Source organism: Falco naumanni, chromosome 6, assembly GCF_017639655.2.
Source record: "Falco naumanni isolate bFalNau1 chromosome 6, bFalNau1.pat, whole genome shotgun sequence".
Taxonomy (NCBI): domain Eukaryota; kingdom Metazoa; phylum Chordata; class Aves; order Falconiformes; family Falconidae; genus Falco; species Falco naumanni.
In genome coordinates, this window is record NC_054059.1 from 17317217 (window position 1) to 17336773 (window position 19557).

General features: G+C 37.5%; 1 protein-coding gene across 1 annotated transcript in view; it reads right to left on the minus strand.

The window, feature by feature from the left end:
- Positions 1-19557, minus strand: part of PRIM2 (DNA primase subunit 2) — a 125372-nt gene that overhangs the window by 36992 nt on the left and 68823 nt on the right. Inside the window, exons 8-10 of the mRNA XM_040598522.1 lie at positions 16734-16801; positions 9353-9425; positions 8075-8260 (exon numbers count right to left, since the gene is read on the minus strand). Of these exons, the coding sequence (XP_040454456.1) occupies positions 8075-8260; positions 9353-9425; positions 16734-16801 (327 nt within the window). The remainder of the gene's footprint in view (positions 1-8074; positions 8261-9352; positions 9426-16733; positions 16802-19557) is intronic.

Genomic DNA, 19557 nt, shown 5'->3' on the forward strand with positions numbered 1-19557 from the left:
TTTCCAGGATCCATTACAGATCTCTTTCCTACTGCTTTGGTTAATAGGTATACAAAACCAAAGAAATCAAAGCAAACTAGTATTTCAGCAATATGCCAACACTACTCATCTGATTCAAACTTCTGCAGTGCTCCACAAGAGAAGGGAATACAATGCTAACAAGAATAAATGAATGCCAACACAGACACAAAAGGACAAATTCCCATCAATAAAAGACAACTTTAAATCAAAATAATATATAATAACAAGAATCTTGCAGAGACTTAACATACATACTGTGATACACTTAATGCCAAAAATAACCCAATTTTAATAGCAATTGAAGGTTATTTCCGTTCAGCTAAGGACGGATATTATTATTACTTGGACTAAACTCCATGGGCAGATCACAGAAGTTTTGCAGGAAATTCCTAATTTTCAGATGCAGTTCTAACCATTCATATGTAACCGAATGGAGAAGAATAATAGCTGTCCACAGCGTAAAGTCCTCAGGATTTTCAGTTATTTGCATCCAACATCACACTGCTGCTTATTAGCAAATTACCATAGCCAAAGGAAAGAAAACATCTTTTTCCAGCTACAACCAAGAAAGCTGAACTAATTCAGCTTGACTCAGATGCAACAACAATCCATGCATTTACGGCTTCAAGTCATGCTTTTCATTCTCATGCCTAGTTGTATAAATTGTGATTATAAAACAAATTCACTCAAAAACTTCTTCTGCATAATTTTTATTAAAATGTAAAACAAACCGCAGACTATCCTCTTCAGTCAAGATCATGCAAGCTAATTGATCTCAGCATGACATCTCTTCACATGAAATACCACTTTCAACAACAGTTATGTCCCATTTGAACAATGCACCTGTTAACATCCAAGCTTCAATTTCTATGCAAACAAAACATTAAGGAAACTATATGAAAGGAGTAGATCTCATGATGATTGATTCACTACCATAAAGCTGATTTCTCAAAACTAATGTGACTGACGTGAGTTCAGATTATGGACATTTTTAAGACTGTTCAACTCCTAACAACTAGCATCTTGGTTGAGTCACTTCAGTTTTGCACAAATACTCTGATTGCATAGACCTGGCTGTTCAGAGGAATGCCACAAAGGATTATACTAACAGCAAAACAACCAACCAACACACCAACCCCAAACCAAAACCACACAAAAGAACTTGGGAATAGTGAAATCTGAAAGTCTGTTTCTTTAGCCTTCGGGGTTGAAATCAAAATTAAATCTTAATTTTTATTTCAAGCCTACATGCCTAGGATCACTTGGACCACCTACTGTTTTGAAACCCCTGTAACAATTGCACATTACTGTTTTTTTCTTCAAACTTGCATTTAAGGAAAAGGTTTAATGCAAATTCAACAGTAAGTTTGGGAATCAAAATGAGTCATGTACATGGAAATGCATTTTCATGTTTTTTCTGATAATTAAATCACTTCTAACCTGAGCTGTTTGTAGAATACAAAAAACATTTGGAAACATATCATAAAAGTATTTTGACTTTCTGAGCATAAAGAAAGGTAAGCTAGGTAAGCATAGCCATTCAACATATAATAATGTTATGAATAGAATGTCATTTTGCCAATACAGAATAAAAGTGATTCACTCAGTCTTTAAAATTCACTTGTTTTTTCTCACTAAAACTAGAGAATGAAATGACAATTTCCAAATAACGAAAGAGAAATACAGACAGCAAGTCGTTCTGCTGAAGCTAATTTTTACATTCACTGGTAGAATGCAAAAAAAAATTCTATTTCTTTTTATGATAAGTTTAACACAAAAAGAGAATTTAATCAAGACTATCTAAGTCCCCTGATAACCAATGAAAACAAAGGCAATATGCTTAACTATATTAATGCCTTGGTACCACGACATACTCTTCCACTTCCACAGAATTCAGAGGGATAAGATTTTACAGGTAATATATGCTGCATTTTTATTACTTTTTTTTTATATCCTCGAAGACAGCAAACATTTTCTTAAAGTTCTATAACAGCCTTTATACATCTCAGGAAAATTCAAGCCTGGCCATCTACTTGCATTATAGTACTACTGACATCCAATTAAAAAAAGATCAGATTGTAATCTGATTATATCTTTATCCTTTAGAGGTTAAATATTGTGTCTTGCTGTTCAACATGTCACTTTAGGCTGCAGATTTGTAAAGTTTAAATAACTGAATAATAGAAGTAGCAAATGACATTCAATTAGAGAATTCTAATTAAGAATGTGACAGAACAAAGATCTTTTTCTGATTTATGAATCAAAATATGTTCCCGAAACAGTAGGCACCATTACGCAATATAAAGAGGGCAACTAAAAAAAACAATCTAGCTGCAAACCAACCCCCAAGTCTCAAACAAATGAGAGAGTAAAATAGCAAAACCAAATGTAACCAACCGACCGATAAAGAAAATATTCCTAGGGATTTAAGGAGGTGGAGGTTGTTTCAAAGAACCACCATATCATCCAAACATTATAAATTGCACTGGGGATAGTCCTGTTCGCTGAAAAGCACTGCCTTGCAGATTATGAAGTGACTATTTCTATTTTCATTTAAATACATGGAGTTATTTTATAATTGTATAGACCTACAAAGCATTATAGCATAAGCACTTCTAATTTACATCTCTACATTATATTTGTTTATTCTTTATGATCTTGTCTCCCCCTAGTGGCTGGTCCTCACAGAAATGTGCTTCTACCTGTATTCAGACCTGTATGCAGAATCACAGGGTAAGTCAGGCTAGAAAAGACCTCAGGAGGTCTCCAGTCCAGGCTCCCCCTCATGGAATTTCTAGCTGGCCCTGGTAGAAACATTCACCACCAGCTGTTTGCAATCAAGGTAAAGCTTCACTCCTGAATCCAGATTCAAGGACCTCCCTAAGATCATCTGGAAAAGAAATGGAAGAGGCAGGAAAATCCAGTCACTGAAACTATCTCATTGGGACGTATCTTCATCCTGAAGCCTCATCACTTCTTAACAGAGTAGAGACTTATTCCTTTGCATACTGATGCAGTATATGGCTGGCAAGTTGTCTGTCCTCAGATTCATACATGATCATCACATGTGTAAGAAACATCTAGAATATATTAAAAATCAACTGAAGCTCAAAAGCTTCACTGTGAATGGTTTGCTTCTTCCCCAGTCACAGATGCTGAGCAAGGTTAAGTGAGTAATGTTTCCTCTTGCGTCTCCCAGGAGAATGTCTGTCATGAGGACCTTTACCAGCAGGAAGGGATGCAGAGGCATACCTCAGACAGGAGCCTCTGACAACTAGAAAACATCCTGCTCATTGCCATTGCGACCAACCGCTGCAGAAAACAACAAGCCATATGAAACTGCAGTAGGATGATCTGGAAAGCTAAGTCAGGATGAATAAAAGGCTTCACTAGCCTGAATGCCACCACATCCCCCAGGAAAGAGTGCTAGAACACAGCAGCTGAAGAGCCATGTCTCACTCACATTAACAAGTCACAAGGACAAGAAAGCTGTTATGTCACAAGGATAATTTTGTAAACATAGTAATGCATAATTTTGGAGATTTATTAAAGAGAGAAAGAAAGAGACAAACTCTTGTGCAATTTTCAGATGCACTTCAGTAGTATATGCAACAATAATAAAAATCTGTGCAATATCAAATTGCAATTATCAAAGGAATTACTTTTCAACACAGAAGTGCACAACTAGCAACTGTCTCTTCTGTAAAAAATGGTAAATAATCAGAGTACTAGAAGAGAACATTTCCCATCACTGTGCATCAAATACTGCTAAGAAAAAGAATATATATCACAAGTATATATGTAGCAAAGGAAAGCAAAAAAGTGGTGGGTTGCCTTAAACCCATCCATCTGCATCAAAACCTTAATTCCAGGCTATTTGCTAAAGAAGTAACTGAATAATGCCTTAAAGAAACTGATACAGCTTTCATTCTTTCCTTTGTTCAAAACACTACATGATCTTTCAAGTCTCTGATTTCACATTCACAAGCTAATCATACAAATAGATACAAACAGTAACAGCCAAATAATCATCTCCACTACAGGAGGATTTTACTTTCAACTTACCAGAGCATTTTTACAACTAACTATACTGTAACTATTTAACTTCTCTTCATTCATCTTATTACTTTCTTTTTTTCAAGTATTTTAAAAGCATACTGGAGCTACCTCCCTATTTTGGGGGTGGTGAGGTGGTGTTGCTTCTTAAGCAAGAACAGGATGTGAATGAACCTAAGGGAATTAATATCTATTTAGAGTAAGATTACATGTTACAGAAAAAAAAACAAAACAGCCTTAAAATAACACTTGAGATTATGAAGCCCACTAGCATAACCAATCCGTAAGAAGCAACACATCTACCACCATTTCACAGCTGATCCTATCATTTCAACAACAATAACTTACCATTTAGGCACTCTTAGCCTAGCAATTCACACAGTAATTTTAATTACTGTGCCTAATTTTATTTTGTGCTCTGTATTTGTCACTGTTGTGAACATGCCAGTACGTGATCATCTGCCCCCCAACAGAGGATCTCCACTAGTTTCAGTGCTTTCTTTGTAGGCACTATTTTAAATTTTTTTCCACTGAATACATGGTTTCACACTTCACTTACAATACACTTTACTTTTAAAGGTAAAATATTGTTTCTTAAAAACACTGTAGAAAAGTTTTTATCAATGAGCCCAGGGGTATGTTCACATCACTGATTCACGGCACAGGATGAGTTCTTTTTGGTGCAAATTTTCCTTGTGCTAAGCCTATGCTTAGCCTGCTGGTAAGCACTCCAGTGCACCACTGGTGCGTTCAAGGTAACTCACTCCCTGCTGAAGACTGAAGTTGTCTGCCAAGAATTCTTAGGATTCAGAACTGACATAAATGTTGCAGCCACTGAAGATTAATGTAAACACATAATTTTGAAACTGCAGCAAATTGAACACTCCCTTGTTGCAATACAACAGCCAGGAACAAATAATTAGCAAGTATAATGCATATATCTTCACAATGCTCTGTTAAGACAAAAAAAGTACAATTATCTCCACTCTACAGGAAAGGAACAATGGCATGAGTGTCAAAAAATAAAAATGTCAAAAGAAGAAAGTACCAAGAAGAACTTTATTAATTTTCATTTTTTCAGGACATTAAACCTTATATGACATTTTACTATGAAAACCTACAGGCTACTGACTTAAGGTACAGCTGTGAAAAATCAGCTTATTTTTTACCCCGGTCTGAAGCTGTTTATCTAGAACTTAAGAAGAATGAAAATTACATGGAAGTAGCAGCCTGCTTGTGAAAAATGCAGTAATTACAACTCCTTACTTCATTCACAATATACTTTCTAACTGTCAAAGGTAGACACAGGATCATAAAATTTCATTTATTTCTAGGGCCTATCAAGGGAGATGCTATAAAGTTATAACCCTGTCACTGAAAAAAAGACCCAAGGTGCATACATGTTGTCCTACATGTGCATATACCTATGGTGTAATCACACCTGTTCATACAATGACTTTTTAAAAACAGAAATAATAAATACTTACATTGAAATAGTAAATGTATATATTTACATTGTTACTGTTTCTGATAGCTTGGTTTTATTCTTTCAGTTTCCTTTAAGCATAGGAAATTGCAACTGAAAAATCTGCATTTTCCTGAACTCAACTAGCATACTAGTTGACCTAGGCAACAACAACCTGACACACAACTAGGCAGGTTGACCCTGGCTTGGTACCAGATGCCCACCCAAACCACTCTATCCCCTCCTCAACTGAACAGGGGAGAGAAAATATAACTAAAGGTTTGGGTGTCAAGATAAGGACAGGGAAAGATCACTCCCCAGTTACCATCATGGGCAAAACAGACTTGACTTGGGGGAAAATTAGCTGAATTTATTACCAACCAAATCAGAATAGGGTAATGAGAAATAAAACCAAATCTTAAAAACACCTTCCCCTCACTCCTCCTTTCTTCGCAGGCTCAACTTTACTCCCGATTTTCTCTACCTCCTCCCTGCCAATGGTGCAAGGGGATGGGAAACGGGGGTAGCACTGAATGAGTGTCAGTTCATCAGATGTCTCTGCTGCTCCTTCCTCCTCAGGAGGAGGACTCCTCACACCCTTCCCCTGCTCCAGCGTGGGGTCCCTCCCACAGCAGACAGTCCTCCATGAACTTCTACAACATGAGTCCTTCCCATGGGCTGCAGTTCTTCATGAACTGCTCCAGCCCAGTTCCCTTCCATGTGGTGCGGCTCTTCAGGCACAGGCTGCTCCAGTGTGGGTCCCCCACGGGGTCACAAGTGCTGCCAGCAAACCTGCTCCAGCCTGGGCTCCTCTCTCCATGGGGTCACAGGTCCCACCAGGAGCCTGCTCCAGCACGGGCTTCCCACTGGGTCACAGCCTCCTTCGGGCATCCACCTGCTCCAGCGTGGGGTCCTCCACAGGCTGCAGGTGGAGATCTGCTCCAGCGTTAACCTCCATGGCTGCAGGGCACAGCCTGCCTCACCGTGGGTCTTCACCACGGGCTGCAGGGGAATCTCTGCTCCGGCACCTGCAGCCCCTCCTGCCCCTCCTTCTGCACCGACCTGGGGGGCTGCAGAATTGTTGCTCACTCCTCTCTCTAGAGGCAGTTGCTCAGGTTATTTTTCCCCCTTCTTAAATGTTACCCCAGAGGTGCTACCATTGTTGCTGACAGGCTCGGCCTTGGCCAGCAGCGGGTCCATCTTGGAGACGGCTGGCACAGGCTCTACCAGACATGGGGGAAGGCTTCTAGCAGTTTCTCACAGAAGCCACCTCTGTAGCCCTTCCTGCTACCAAAACCTTGCCACACAAACCTAATACAAGTAGTAATTAACTGGCTTTCAACTGCAAAATTTATTACCTCTCTTGAAATCCTTTCCTGAAATCTTTGTCAGGGAACGGATTTTGGATTTCTTTCTTAACAAAATATCTATCTACTCTTAAATCATAACCAATTTAAGGAGCTAGATTTACAGAGATTTAGGTACTCAACTCAAATCATACCTTCAAATCTCTTTCGCCTTCCCAAAAAATCTGCAGACAGTTGATCTATCTTCTGAGACTTGAAAGAGACAAACGTACCATAATTCATTGTAGCAAGCATTACTTTTTGCCCTGTATCTTCTATAAATAGCCATGCCCCAGAGAACCTAAACTAACAAAAGAGTGTCTACCAAACACTCCAAAATACTTCACAGAACTCTGGAAAGCCGAGATCTCACAAAAATAAATGCAAAGTATCACAGTCCAAACAAAACTGATATAAGGTCTGAAATTTCTGTTCCAACGCATGCCACAGGCTAGGCACGGACTGATGACAGAAAACCTGCTCGATTCTACATACACCGTTCAAGGTAAGGAGCAGGCCACAAACCTGAAAAAATTAGCATACATTTTTCACACTCTCAAAGAGACAGCACATGTATGTTACACTCTCCACACTCTTGATACTCTCAAAAATATTAGCAAGTGTTAGGACAATGACTAATATAATACTGCCCACTGCACTGAACAGCATTTTCTCACTTGAACATATTCTTCCATCTTCATTCACCTCCAGTTTCTTCTTTTATTCTTAGACTATAAATTTTCTAAGGCAAGCTCACCTCATATGCAGCTGTCCAATTTATTTTTTTTTTTATTAACCAACAAAAAAAAGGATAATTTGCCTTTCAGATAGTACTGTTTGTGGTCACTTACCTGCCGGGTGTATTAATTTAGTCACATACTAAGTGTATTTCACCAAAGGACATTGGTTTCCTAGTGATTTAGTGGTAAAGTAAGATTTTTCTAGTCCTCATCTATAGAAAGCCTCTTTGGGGCTTGCCTTTTTTCCCTATGCTTCAGGAGAATGACCAACAAAATTAATAAAATCATAAACAAAGAGAACCACTCCCCCACCTTTAAAAGACATTACTATGCCTTTTGCCCAGTTATCTACTTTAACAAGCACCTATTCAAACGTGTAGTACAATGTACACATTAACCACATCCTCACATTCACATATTTAGATACTTTTCATTTCATGAATTACCTTGTCTGCATCCACTTTTCCTTTGACAAATTCCTTCTTCCAAAATTCCAGTGCCTGTTCCAGAGTCAAGCCAATGCCTTTTAAGAACAGTCCATATTGCATACGGCCTCCATGACGGAGATGATGGTTATCACGTAGGGCTTTGTGCAACTGGCGCATGCAAAGAGGGAATGACTTCACAGAAAGCTGTCAAGAGAAAAATAGTGTTTAAGGCATACTGATTCTTTAATTTGTAGGATATATGTTTATTGTGATTATTAATCAGCTCCACTTGAAAATGCCAATGGCTGGAAGAATAGACATGCACGTGCAGAGTGCCTTGGGACCGATAACACAAGCGTGTCTGGCAGCCATCAAATCCAATAACAGAGTAATACAGGTGGTAGTATCAGACTATCTTCAGCTACAAGTAACACAGATTTAAGGCTGTCAGGAAAAACATACCAACAGTTCCATTACAGTATTTCTTGCTTCTCCCTTATGTTAGGTTCTGGAATGGCAAGGTGACTTTTGTGAAGAGTTTTTGGGGGTTGCAGGTGGGGATGGGTATTTTTCTTGAAATGTCTTTGAAAAACTATACGCAGGACTAAAATCCACTGCAACTGATCTGCAGGGGTTTTTTTTCCCTGAAGAATATTATTTCTTATAAAGCAAGGTTTCAGAGACTAAAAAACCCGAAACATTCAAGTTTACTTGGGCTTTGCATTTTCATTTTTAACATCTGAGTTATGCCATGGAATTCACTACCAAAGGAACCACTATCATGGTTAAGATGGACACTGAAAACACACATGATTTATAAAGTTCAGATAAAGTAGTTGTAAAGTGTTTTTGCCTCTGCACCACTGATGTGGTATTACAATCATTTGTATTTACTTCCTTGTTTTGAAAAACCCTTCTGTAACTCAAAAGTAAAAAAAAATAGTATTGAAAAGACTAATACTGCAATGCAATAATCATAAACTAAACATCACGAGTTGCAAAATTATTTAATATGAAAATTCTGTTAGACACTGTTCATAATTATGTTAGGTATTTGTGAAAGTTCACAAAATTAAGTAGCAAATTAAGCAATTCATAATAGCTCCAGTCTAAATCCTGATTAAATGCATTTTCAGTTAATTCTGCTTTATTTTAAACTTTATCACAATTTTGTTCAAGTGGTTCCCAAGTGTTACAAAGCAAAAAAGATAAAGGCTTTATATGTTGTATGTACATAGAGTACTTGAATTTTAAGTTATAGATCAACATATAACTCAATAAACACAGAGGACTTACAGCATCGATCTGTTCTAGAGAAATTTTTCCAGTGTTCTTCTGCACACTGTAATCTGGGCCAATGTAAGAATGGCTGAAAAACAAAGCAAACAGTTCAGCATAATTTAAAACTGTTCAAAGATGGTTTTTTAAACTTACAAATTTAGAAAGAAATTATTTTTCCAATTAAGCACTGCAAATATTTTCTATCAGGCAAAACCAACGAAACCGTATTTGACAGTTATGTAAGTAATTAAGATTTATAAAACCAACTATTAGAGTCAACATGGTAAAGAAACCCTCTCTTCCTTTCACCTGAAAGGAGTGGTGAGAGGTCATTTAGAATTCAGATCACAAGATCACACTACTGCTGAGGCTGAGAAAGACCTCTGACGATCATCTAAGTCCAACCCTCTGCTCAAATCAGAGTTAACTACAGCAAGTTCCTTAACATCTCATCAAGTTAGGTTATAAGCATCTCCAAGGACAGTGACTCCATAACTTTCTGAGCAGCCTGTTCCGGTGTTTGACCACACTGGCATTAAAAATGTTTTCTTATGTTGAAGTGGAAATTTCCTGTGTATCAGTTCATGCCTCCTAGCCTATCTCTGGATACTACTGAGAGGAGTCTTGCTCTGCCTCTTTACTCCCTCTTATCGGACACCTATTTATACATGCTGGTAAGACACACACAGAGCCTCTTGAAATTTATCTCTACCAGGCTGAACAATGTAAGCTCTCTCAGCGTCTCCTCATACACACTGGGGAGTTCAAGGGTGGAAACAGCCCTCCAGATGTGGCCTCACCGGTGCCAAGGAGAAGGGAAGGATCACGTCCCTCAGCCTGCTGGGAGTGCTCTTCCTAATGTCGCCCAAGATACTGTTCGCTTTCTTTGCTTCAGGGGTACACTGGTGGCTTCAGTCAGCTTTTTGTCTACCAGGACCCCAAGGCCATCTGCAACCCTGTTTCACAGCTGTTCGGCCCTCAGTGTATACTGGTACATGGGGTTATTCCTCCCCAGATGCTGGGCCTGGTACTTCCCTTTATTGAACTTCGTAGGGTTCCTGTCAGCCCATTTCTCCAGCCTATCCAAGTCCATCTGAAAGGCAGCACACCTGGTGTAAACCATTCCCCCCAGTTTTGTATCATCTGAGACATGCTGAGTGCCCACTATGCCCTATCACCTAGGACATTAAAGAAACAGCTAAACAATATAGGACCCAGTATCAATCCTTGAGGTACTCCACTGGTGATTGGTCTCCAGCTGGTCTTAATGCCTCAGATCACAAATGCTCTGATGCACAGCACTTCAGTCAGTTTTCAGTCCACCTCACTGTCCATTTACCTAGCCCATACTTCATCAGTTGTTGGTGAGAATGTTACAAGAGACAGTGTCGTAAACCTTGCTAAAGTCAAGATAAATAACATCCACTGATTGCCTTCCTTCCCTCCCTGCCCCAGCCTGTTGAGCCTTCTATGATAAGATGCCCAGCTGCAAGGTTAGCCAACCATAATTTCCCATTCACAAATCCAAGCTGACCATTCGTGATCATGTTCTTGTCCTTCGTATGTCTGGAACTGAGATGCAGCTGACCAGCCTATGGTTCCATGGATCCTTCTTACACTTTGTGAGGGCAGGTTTCACTTTTGCTTTCTTCCAGTAATCAAGAATCTCTTCCACTTGCTATTTGTTTAGCATTTAAAAAAAACAAAAACCAACCAACTAACAAACAGAAAACTTCATGTACCACTATGAACATCTACCGTGGGGAAAAGTAAAACCTCAAAAACTACTTAAGTGTACCAATAAAAAGCTGGGAAGGCTTTTACTGCAGTACTGATATACAAACATGTTAACTCTTGACAGTAGCTGTCAGACCAAATTAGCACAGGACTTTGCATGTGCTGCCTCACCTTTCATTCACACTGCAACGAAGCTGCTTGTGATACCTGAGCTAAGTTCAGGTTACCCTACACTACAGCAGACAGTTACATAGACATTGCAACAAAAGTAATTTCAAATCAAGTACAAGCATCTAATGCCCAGCTTTTACTTCTAAATATACAGACTTCTTGAATGAGGATATATGCAGGGCTGCAGAACAGGCCAAGAGAAATGCTTACAGCAGAACCCAACCAAACTCAAGACTTGACAGTACAGAAGGCAATAAAGCAAACAGGGGCTTTGGATATGGCATATTGTATCCAAAAATCAGGTTGCAAAGTCTTGGTAAGAACAAATTTCTTTGTGCAAGAGGGATTTTGCAACTAACTTACAAGTATCGTTTCTTAAATCTTTTGAAGGCATATAGAAGTTAACTCCAGAAAAAGGAATTTAGCTAAATGATGATATTAGGTGCTCCAGATCATTTTGTGACATTTTAATACTGTAAAGTGTGAAAAGCATATAGCTAAGGGTTGATTTTACTACAGTACAAATAGTTTGTTTAATTATACATGCAGTCATTTTATTCTTTAGCCTTATATCTGGCACACACTGGAGCGCTAGGCAAGCTTACTGTACTCAGATTTGTTTCACTACACAACAATGGATAAATAATTAAAAGTATTTGAGCAGTGTGTGTCTATTACTACTGATTCTACTGAAGTAGTATCTAAATTCCTTTATAGAACCAGATCTGCACAACTTTACTTCGGCAAACTACAAACAAAAGAAAAATTACAGTCCTCAAAATATTAGAATCAAAGCACAGAACAACAAAAACCAGCTGATGCTTAGGCTTTTTTTTTTAAAAAAAAACCCAACCAACCAATTAGGAAAATGACTGTTCAGTCAGTTATGACATCCCCGGATGAATGTTGGTAACTTCTTAAGCTCCTCTACCATAATCACTTTAGACTATCTGCTTGTATCCTATAGTATTTATTAAAATCATACCAATAATGAAAAAAATTGCTAAGCTAAAGAAACCCACTTCTTATTATCATCCATAGAAAGGATTGGCCTGGAAATAGGAGGTCCAAAGAGAAGACACGCAAGTTTTCCTTTAAGTGAAGAAAGTGTGACTTAAGGAGCAACTGCTAAAAAGAGGGCATGCTCTCTGAATCTTGCAGACCATTACATCTGGACTTGGTAGGTAACTTTACAGCGAGGACAGAAAACTCAGTGCCGGGGGGGGCAGGGGGGAGCAGGGTAGAGAGAGAAGAAGCAATTCTTCTTTTCAGACTCTCAAAAGGTCAAATATTCTCAGTATGGTAAGCAAACAGCAAAATTTTTTCATAAATGTTTCCTTACTTTTACATTAAAAGTAGCATATGAACTTTGCAAGGTCAAGATGTCTTGATACCTGACACTACTTAAAAAGGCTGAATTGTACAAACCGCCTTCAAATGTGGTGCTCTGAAAAAGAGTATGCTTTATCCATCCAGAATATGTGGTAGACAGCAGCTGGGCATAAAAAAGCCAGCACTAGTCATGTGGCCTTCGGTAACTAAGCTGTTGGATTCTTGTACCAAGGAGCTTAAGGTACTAGAGCTTTGGGGTTTGCAACTTTAGGTGCCAGGTCTTCTGATTTTCCACACTAGAGATTCCCTAAGGTCCCTTGATTTCATCACAAAAAAATCACGCTGCTTTCTCCATAGATTGCCATTATTTTCTCCACATTTCTATTTAAATATCTCAGCAACCTTGGAGGGTGGGGGTGGGGAATTAAGACTATCCTTCATTCTGTGAACAATGGTCCTCACTTTTTCATGTCAGTAAAGGTTGCCAAACAGCTTCCTACTGCTGGTTTGAAAACACATTACAGCACAAACCAATCAGGCTTGTGAGCACCCTCACTTTCTTCTCCTATTTCTTTCTTCCAGTTCTAGCTCTTATTTTAGACTCATCCTTCCTTTTATTCCACATAGCTTCTGAGGTTACTTCCCGATTAAGCTTCTTACCTAGAAATATCCAGTTCTTCATAATTTCTTTTTTTAGTTTACTGGAATGCAAGCAGCAGCGTGTTCATTTTTCACTTTAAAAACCTGTTTGATTTTACCTCTCTATATAAATTCATGTCTCTCTTCATTTAGCCTGACTAAATCACTCAAAACTTGTTTTTCTAAAATCCAAAAATCTCAGTGACCAGAAGTTTTCTAAACATATCTTGCAACTAAAATCAATACACACATTCACACCACTGTTGACCAAGAAGAAACCTCCACCACATCGATGTTTCCAAGAATGGGACCTTTGTCTTTCAAATGAACAGCCGTAGGATCATTCTGATAAATACCGCATTATTCACAGATGTGCTAGTATATAATGGGATTTAGTGAGAATATGAAGGGCACTTTATAGGTGCTGAGGACAGTAAATGACACCAGTCTATTAAGGTGTGCATTCTTCTTTACTTGCCTGTGAGATAAGCATAAGTGAGGAGAGTGAACACGCCTACACGAATATTGTGTTATCCATTAAAAAAATCCCATCTCACAAAACACTTGGTTTCTGCATCAACCTTATGAACTATCGTTTGAAGACAGAAATAACAGAATTGTATAAATGTTGGTTGTAAAGGACATTAAAAAAAGGGCATTGAGTCCCACAACCCATCTGATGTGGGACTACTGCCAACACTAGTCAGATAAGCCATGGCTTTTTCTAGCTGCATCTTAAAAATCTCCATGAACCAAGATTCTTTACCTTTGGCAATCTGCTGCACTATCATTCTAACAAGGTATTTTTCGTAATATCAGATCTAAACCTCCCAAGCTGCTGTATGTAACTACTGTCATTTGTTATATCCTCTGGCACCATCGAGAATTCCAATACCATGATGTTTTCCTTCTAATAGTTATAGGCTGCTGTTTGATCATCCCTAAACAACCTCTTCACCACACTAAAAGTCAACTCGGCTTCTTATAATTCATGTACAGACACTCTTAGAGTAGTTTGATGGGACTGCATACAACAGGTTTTGTCTATCTTCGAAAATATGCCTGCAGAAGATTTAAAACAGTAGAGTGTTACGACCCTGTAATTTCATCACAAAACCCATATAAACTCCTTCAAAAGCTGGAGTTATGGAAGTGTTCTTCTCATGCACTTAGACATAAAGTTTCCATTTCTATTACATTGCTGAAGTTTTAGCAATTTAAATCTCCTTGTAGCCTACTGTGAGCATGCATCAAATACTTTAACATTTTAACTAAAAATGTTCTCTTTTTTGCTCTAGTACAATTATTAGAAAGCACCAACGAAACAGAATAGGGTAAAAAAAGAAGACTAAAGTCACAGATAGAGTATGTATTTAGCCCAGAAAAGTCCAATTACAAAATATATGTTATGTCCATTTAAAAAAATAGGCATAGATTAAAATATATGTGCAGAGATAATCCACAGTAAAATGACCTTTTTGGAGGACTAGCTAATTTAAAGTCACAAGCAGATATGAATAGCTGCCAAAAAAATATGTGGGGCATTAACAACCAAACAATGCTCTGTAACCTTCAACTGTATGCTCTTTTCATGCATTTCTATCTAAGCTTTTGCTCCCCTGATAAAGCTCTATTGACATATGCCAAAAACAAAAATACTGCTCTAAGAATTCATACAATGACGGTACAACTAACCAATATCCTCCTTTCTTATGAGCAAGATGAAGCAAAAAGAAATTACAGATTTGCAGAAATAAAAAAACACCTGTTCAGTCATCTGTCTGCTCACTGACAGAGTTTGTTTTTCAAGCTGTAAAGTTTGACATATTTTGTTTATTTTAAAGGAACTTCCAAAAAGGCAGCTTGTAAGCATTTAGGTAGTTTTTCCAGTTGGTGACAAAAAGTACTGGGAACAGCCCCTCCATTTTCGCAAAATCAAAATGGAAGTAACTTACCAGATGTTTAACACACATACACACACCCAACATAAGAATGTGCAAAAAATACCGTTTTGCATAAATGTAGGATACAGTATTCCTGTTAAAGTAGCTGATATTAAGCTACCTTTTTTTGCAACCTTTCCTTTTCCCATACTATAAAAAACAAAACACACAGAAAGGACTGTGATTGCTGTGATACTAAAGGCTGTGCACAGCATGTATCAAAATAAATTTCAAATTTCTCAGCTAGAAAGCACGATTTATAAAAAGCTAACCTAACTGCTCTTTAGCTTCAAATGGAGAAAGGCATGCCACTGAGACATATTTTGCTAAAATCCCAGTGAGATGTATGGCAACAAAGACAAGGAAATTCATTGGCACTCAGAAGTACCCCCTAACCAGCTACGTAACAGTTACACTGCAATATTTTCATTCATTGCTTTTGAACGAAGTTCAACCATATGTAAATAAGCAGAGATGCAATGAAAGCTACTTCTCCATTTCTGATTTACACTAAAAGCAACAGAAGATGAAACTGCTCCTATGTAATAAAAATTACAAGAATTACTTTTTTTTTAAAATCAAAATAAAATGTCAGGTTTTGGGTGCAGGTGCCTTCAGCAGTGAAGTACCACAGGAAACAGTGATCTTAATTCAAAGCTGTATGTTTTCAAAAACAGAGCTTTCATTACCGACGTTCAATATTTAAGTAACTTTCTACCCTTAGAGATATTAAAAACTCAACTGAATAAATACCTGAGCAGCCCAATCTAACCATATCTGCATTGAGCAGTGGCTGGGTTTAATGATCTCCAGAGGTTCACTCCAAGCTAAATTATTCAATGGTTCTAAGCCAATGCATCTCCCTCTAATTGTACAGATTTTGTTCTCCTGCACACTACCATAGTAAGAAAACTCTCCCAAACAATATAAAGTGGTAGAAAGCACTCACATATATAAGAAAGAGACCAGACCTATGCTTAAGCTGAAGAACATCAGAAAAGTATTTTTTCTTAACTCTTAATCCACAAACATGTTCAAAGAAAGTAGAAAGCTTCTATATACTGTATACTACTAAGAGAGAGGAATGACTATTTCAGATGTGTTGTAGAACACACTAATGGTTCACATTTTCAGTTCCCTCCATAGATCCATTAGAATAATAAAGTAGGACTCCATATGTCAATGGAGTGAACGACAGTGAAATCTTCCAAAAGGATCACAGAGAACAAAATATTTGCAATGAGGAAGGCCCAAGCTCTGAGCAGTGCAACTTGGAATCTGTTTTAGTTATAAAAAGCTTAACAACTCTGCACTTACTACATTTTTTAAAAAAAATCATAAAAGCTAAAATATTTTCTCGTTATATAGATGCAACATCAGCCTTCTAAATTATGTTTCATATCATTTATAAAGCTTTTGTTAAGTTCAAGGGATACTTCCAGGGTGTTTTTTTTCCAGTCAAAGCCAACTACACAGACGAAGTGTCTGAAAAAATATGTAGCTAAAAACATTCTACTAATACAATTCTTTTAATCTGTATGAAAGAATATATTCACGCTTCCCGTTTATGCTACCTGAGATGATTAAGGAGAGGTTGTAGTCTCTCATCAGACTGTATGGAAGGCAGCGATCGTGCTGTCAGCTAGAAGAAAACAGAAGTTCAATTAATAAAATATTAACTTCAAAAAAATTGATAGCACAAAGCAGGAATGATATAAGAAATCACCCTGCATTGCTACAACTTTATACAACATTGGATAAAACAGACTTCCTCCTATCAAAAATAACTAAGCACAACCCTCCAGAATCTGAAGTTTGCAGAAATATTTACAAGTTAATAAAGCCAAACAGTGAAAAATATTATACAAAAAATTACAATGTTATTTTAATTAAATAGCAAATCATCATTGAAAGCGATACACTTTTTTTCCACACATACTTGAACTAGAAGTCATACTCCACTCAGCCAGCCTTCTAGCAATCACATAATGTAAATATTGGCCATTAAGCCATAATATATACAATTTATATTTGTGTAGAAAAATTTACATGTTTATCACTATATTACTTTTATATAGACATTCCCCTGTGTACACTTTTTTTTAAATAGGCACAACCTGTATTTTGTCATTGGCCTGTTCTAAACTAAATACATACTTTTTTTCCAGGTACCTCTTTCATTTGACTAGTTAAAAGATTAAACTTTTTTTGAAAGACAAATGTGGTAGTCTATAAATTAATAACTACATGTCACGCTATTGCATAATACCAGTTAACTAGTGTATTCCCTAAAATGATTGGAAAACTATATGCATTAAATTTGCTTAATATCAGTATATAGGCGTCTACCTTTAATCTATAAAAGTTACAAGCATAGCACTTTGAATACTGCTGACATACGTCTAATATAATATAATGTGCATTTCGTGATTCTATTGCTACCAAGTTAGGCTGCACTTTGAAAACTACCTTTGTATAAATCTAAAATTTCAACATATTTCACATTGTATAAATTACCATCAAGTTCTCAAGTATTTGACAGACTTAAAATAGACAGTCTCAAAATAGCATGCATCGTTATACGTACTCTTTTAAAATCTTATTTTAAAAAAATAAATCCAAAACCAAAGCCAGAAACCTTTTAGCACCAACAGTGTAGCTTCACCTTGCTGGCTCCAACACATCAGTAAAGGCAAGCACTGAAGGAGGACTAACTAGCAGGCTGCAACTTCTATTTATCACCCACAAATAAATATACTCCAGAAAAAGCTGCACTCAGTGTTTGGGTACAGGAGGCTTATTTGTAACCGTAAGAAACTCCATGCCAGACTTCACTGGCGCATAGGTAGACTGTGCGAATATGAAAAGAGCTTAATATTTTCCTGAAAGATCACCCATTCAGCGTATCCATTTCATCACCTTTGCTGCTAGGCAGAAGTCAGACTGGGGCCAAATTTTAAGACTCGTGCCTCAAGCGAGCAGTATCAACCACCACCTAAATGAGAGTACGTTCAAACCAGCTAGTCAGTCAGGTGAAAGCTGAAGCTACTGAAATCAAGGACAGCGGGAAAGGAGGAACGGGTCATTTCAGCTGTTAAGCCAGCCCTGGCCTGCAGCAATCACTGCTTCAGAACGCGGCTCTTCTCTGTCCCGGGTAACCCAAGGGTGCTCATCCAATCTGACTGCTGTAGTAAAAGTCAGGTAGTCTCAGCAATCCAGTCATCTGTCTTTTTAAAAAGGCTTCTATCTTGGCAATTAAAGCGTTACTCACATTTTCTTATTTTATGGAGTTAGATTGAGACGCATACAGAATACTAAAAATTCAGTAAGTATTGTATTTACTCAGAAGTTTCTCTTGATAAAAAAAACTCATTTTCTTACCCCTGAGCATTAAAGGCCAACACACATGTTGTCCTATATTCACATCCTCTATAAAGTAACCCTCTAATTTTGTTTTAAACACAACCAGAAAATCAGAAATTATTTCTGAAGAGAAACTGGAAGCCCTCCAAATACTAGCCAAGTTATTCCACTTGGCTAGTATCAGAACAGAGCCTGAATTACCTGAAATACCATTTTCTTCTCTTTCTATTAATAACTTAACTGATACAGTAAACAATATTTGTGTACACACTCACTTACATATGTATATTTTTACATGGGACAAGCATACAGTATTTTTCTCTATACAGTACTTTAAATATTACATTTAATCAGAAAAAGCTCCAAGTTTTTCCCCATTATAAACAATGCATTCACAAAAAGATGATGTTTATGAAAGTCACACTGGACCGTAGTAAAGGAGGAAAAAATAAAATTCAAAGCCTGCAAAAGTATTGATGTTATTGTCAAAGTTATATATACAATAAACTACATTGTTACATAAACATTACCAACGAACAGAAATACTGTTTTAAAACTTATTTGGGAGACTTGTAGGAGCTGTGGAAGAACCAAGATCTAGTGATCTTACCCCATTTTTTTCCTGCTGTTGCAATGAAAGAATATGGAAGTAGTGCCCTATGCTGGCTGTTTCGGGAACCACCATTAAAGGGGAAAAAAATGTAAACCCTTGAAATCACAGGAGAATCCACATGGCAAATGTTTTTCTTCATTTTTTTTTTCTTACTGCCTTGTATTTCACCAACAATTATGAAACTACGCAAATTTTAGTAGAAAAATGAATCCCCATTTCCTCCATCACATTGTCTAGAAAGAGAAGACAAAGTTCTCTACAGAAAATGCTCTTATGAAAACAAGATCATACACCTTACAACAAATTAGGTTAGTTCAAATGTCTATTGTCAGGAAGATGTGGGATCTTCATAACTGGTCTTTTCTATCCAAAACTAAGGACAGTTTTCCTTAAACACAGTTGAGGAGACCTCAACACAGCTG